Source organism: Cucurbita moschata, unplaced genomic scaffold (genome assembly GCF_002738365.1).
Source record: "Cucurbita moschata cultivar Rifu unplaced genomic scaffold, Cmos_1.0 Cmo_Scf00006, whole genome shotgun sequence".
Classification (NCBI taxonomy): Eukaryota; Viridiplantae; Streptophyta; class Magnoliopsida; order Cucurbitales; family Cucurbitaceae; genus Cucurbita; species Cucurbita moschata.
Window position 1 is genome coordinate 2,538,252 of NW_019268522.1, and position 2,814 is coordinate 2,541,065.

A 2,814-nucleotide genomic window follows, 5' to 3' on the forward strand; every position below is an offset into this window, starting at 1 on the left:
CTCCATCCCTAACACACACTCATTTCCCTTTGGCCATTTCCCACTCTCTCACCATGGCCACTCTTTCCTGCCAACCCTCCGACTTGGCCACCCTCCTCGGCTCGACCGCCACCGCCAACTCCTCCGCCGTGGCCGACTACCTCTGCTCGAGGTTCAACACAGTCGCCGCTACTCTCACGTCCACCTCCTACGCCCTCGACAACACCTACCTTCTCTTCTCAGCCTACCTCGTCTTCGCCATGCAACTCGGCTTCGCCATGCTATGCGCTGGCTCGGTCCGGGCCAAGAACACCATGAACATCATGCTCACCAACGTCCTCGACGCAGCCGCCGGTGGCCTCTCGTACTACCTCTTCGGCTTCGCCTTCGCCTTCGGTGCCCCTTCTAACTCCTTCATCGGGCGCCACTTTTTTGGCCTCTCCCATTTCCCTAACCCCTCCACTGATTATAGCTTCTTTCTTTACCAATGGGCCTTTGCTATTGCTGCCGCAGGTAAATTTCATGTTCTTAATACTCATCAACTTCCTCCGATCAATTTTAAACTCGATCGAGAGTGAGACCGTTTCTATGAAATTCCATATCGGTTTGGGAGGAGAATGAAACATTGTTTATAAGGGTGTGGAAACCTCTCTCTAATACACACGTTTTAAATATCTGCTGGCGATGGACTTAAGCTGTTACAGTCTCATCTCAATATTCATTTTCGTAAAATTCTCCATTTATTTTTATAAAAATTATTTTCTAATCTTTTAATATATTTATATACATGTATATTTTAAAAATTAATTTAAAATGATTTTTGAATTGATTATTCAATAATATTTCATAAATAAAAATATAACATAAAATACAACATAATTTCTAAAAATTCAAATTTTGATAACCACGTAAATAAATATATGGAGAAGACAGGTTTATCTAATAGGGAATAATGTCTTTTTAATTTTTCCCTATCTCCTTAACGGAGATTCTCCCATTTGGGGTGGTTCCCACAAGATTCCGTTTTCGGGTTAAATGAACGTTTCTAATTTTTCACTCTATTTAGGGCAGATCTCTCGTGGGCATTTTTCCCTATTCTCCTTACCGGAGATTTTCCAGTTTGGAGTGGGTCCCACAAGATTCGGTTTTGAGTTAAATGAATATTTCTAATTTTTCACTCTTTTTAGGGTAGATCTCTGGTAGGCTACGACCTCCGGTTAAATCATATTAAATAAATTAAATAAATATATTTAATATTTTTCATTAAATTTGTAATATTTAAAAGCTTGTGTGGCTATCAATAGTTTGAAATAATAGAATATTTTTCATATTTTATTCGTGTTTTTAACAGGCATCACAAGCGGTTCAATAGCCGAGCGAACCCAATTCGTAGCCTACCTCATTTACTCGACCGTCCTAACCGGTTTTGTCTACCCCATAGTCTCCCACTGGTTCTGGTCGGCCGATGGCTGGGCTAGCGCAGCTCGACCCAGTAACCTCCTATTCAACTCGGGCGCAATCGACTTCGCTGGGTCAGGCGTGGTCCACATGGTCGGCGGCATAGCCGGCTTGTGGGGAGCCTTAATCGAAGGCCCACGAATCGGCCGATTCGACCGTTCAGGCCGGTCCGTAGCTCTACGTGGCCATAGCGCTTCCTTAGTAGTCCTCGGTTCATTCCTCCTCTGGTTCGGCTGGTACGGGTTCAACCCCGGTTCGTTTCTAACTATTTCCAAATCCTACAATGACGGCCGCCCTTATTACGGCCAATGGAGCGCCATAGGCCGAACCGGAGTCACCACAACATTAGCCGGATGTACAGCCGCGCTAACAACGCTCTTCTCAAAACGGCTGTTAGTTGGACATTGGAACGTAATCGACGTGTGCAACGGCTTATTAGGTGGCTTCGCAGCCATCACAGCCGGCTGCGCCGTAGTGGACCCATGGGCGGCTGTGATATGTGGATTCATAGCGGCTTGGATTCTAATTGGCTTCAACAAGCTAGCCGAGAAGTGCAGCTACGATGACCCATTAGAGGCAGCGCAACTCCACGGCGGATGTGGCGCGTGGGGGTTGATATTCACGGGATTATTCGCGAGAAAGGAGTACGTGGCGGAGGTTTATAAGGCAGGGCGGCCGTTTGGGTTGTTTATGGGCGGCGGAGGGAGGCTACTGGCGGCGCAATTGGTGGAGATAGCGGCGATTGTGGGGTGGGTGTCGGTGACGATGGGGGGATTGTTTTATGGGCTGAAGAAGGCGAAATTGCTGAGGATATCGAGGGAGGATGAGATGGCAGGGATGGATATGACGAGGCATGGGGGGTTTGCTTACGTGTACAATGACGAGGATGATCCGTCTGGGAAGCCGGCTGGGTTTATGCTGAGGAGGATTGAGCCAGCCGATGGGAGTCCTAGTCCTGTTGACGACCGTTATCCTTCTGGGATGGCTGCCGTTTGATTGAAACGCCGTCGTTTTCACAATGTGCTTGTTCTATTGGGGTTGGATTTGTTTGGTGTTAGCTTAGTTAAATTGAAATTAGTGTTAGCTTATTGTCAAATAATAATAATAATAATAATTAAAAAAATATTGAGGAATACTAAGAACAAATAAAAATAACCAACTTGGCAACCTCCTCGGCTCGGTCGACCGGGCTCATCCCTCAATTGAGCTTGATCACTAGGTTTAGTTAGTTGAAGAAGCTCATTTCTCGAGCGAGCTTGATCACTAAATTTAGTGACTATGGTTCATTTCTCTGCTACAGAAGTCTAAATGAATATAAAACTTAATGCATTTCGTCAAAGCAACAACGTACAAGCAATTTAACAACTACATCACTTC

At 45.5% G+C, this 2,814-nt stretch overlaps 1 protein-coding gene across 1 annotated transcript; it reads left to right on the forward strand.

Annotated features, from left to right (window-relative positions):
* LOC111444293 (ammonium transporter 1 member 2) lies at positions 1–2,564 on the forward strand. The gene is made up of 2 exons (XM_023082336.1): positions 1–492; positions 1,331–2,564. Exons 1-2 carry the CDS (start codon positions 54–56, stop codon positions 2,431–2,433), a joined length of 1,542 nt encoding a protein of 513 aa, XP_022938104.1. The 5' UTR covers positions 1–53; the 3' UTR covers positions 2,434–2,564.
* The last annotated feature ends 250 nt before the right edge of the window (positions 2,565–2,814 follow it).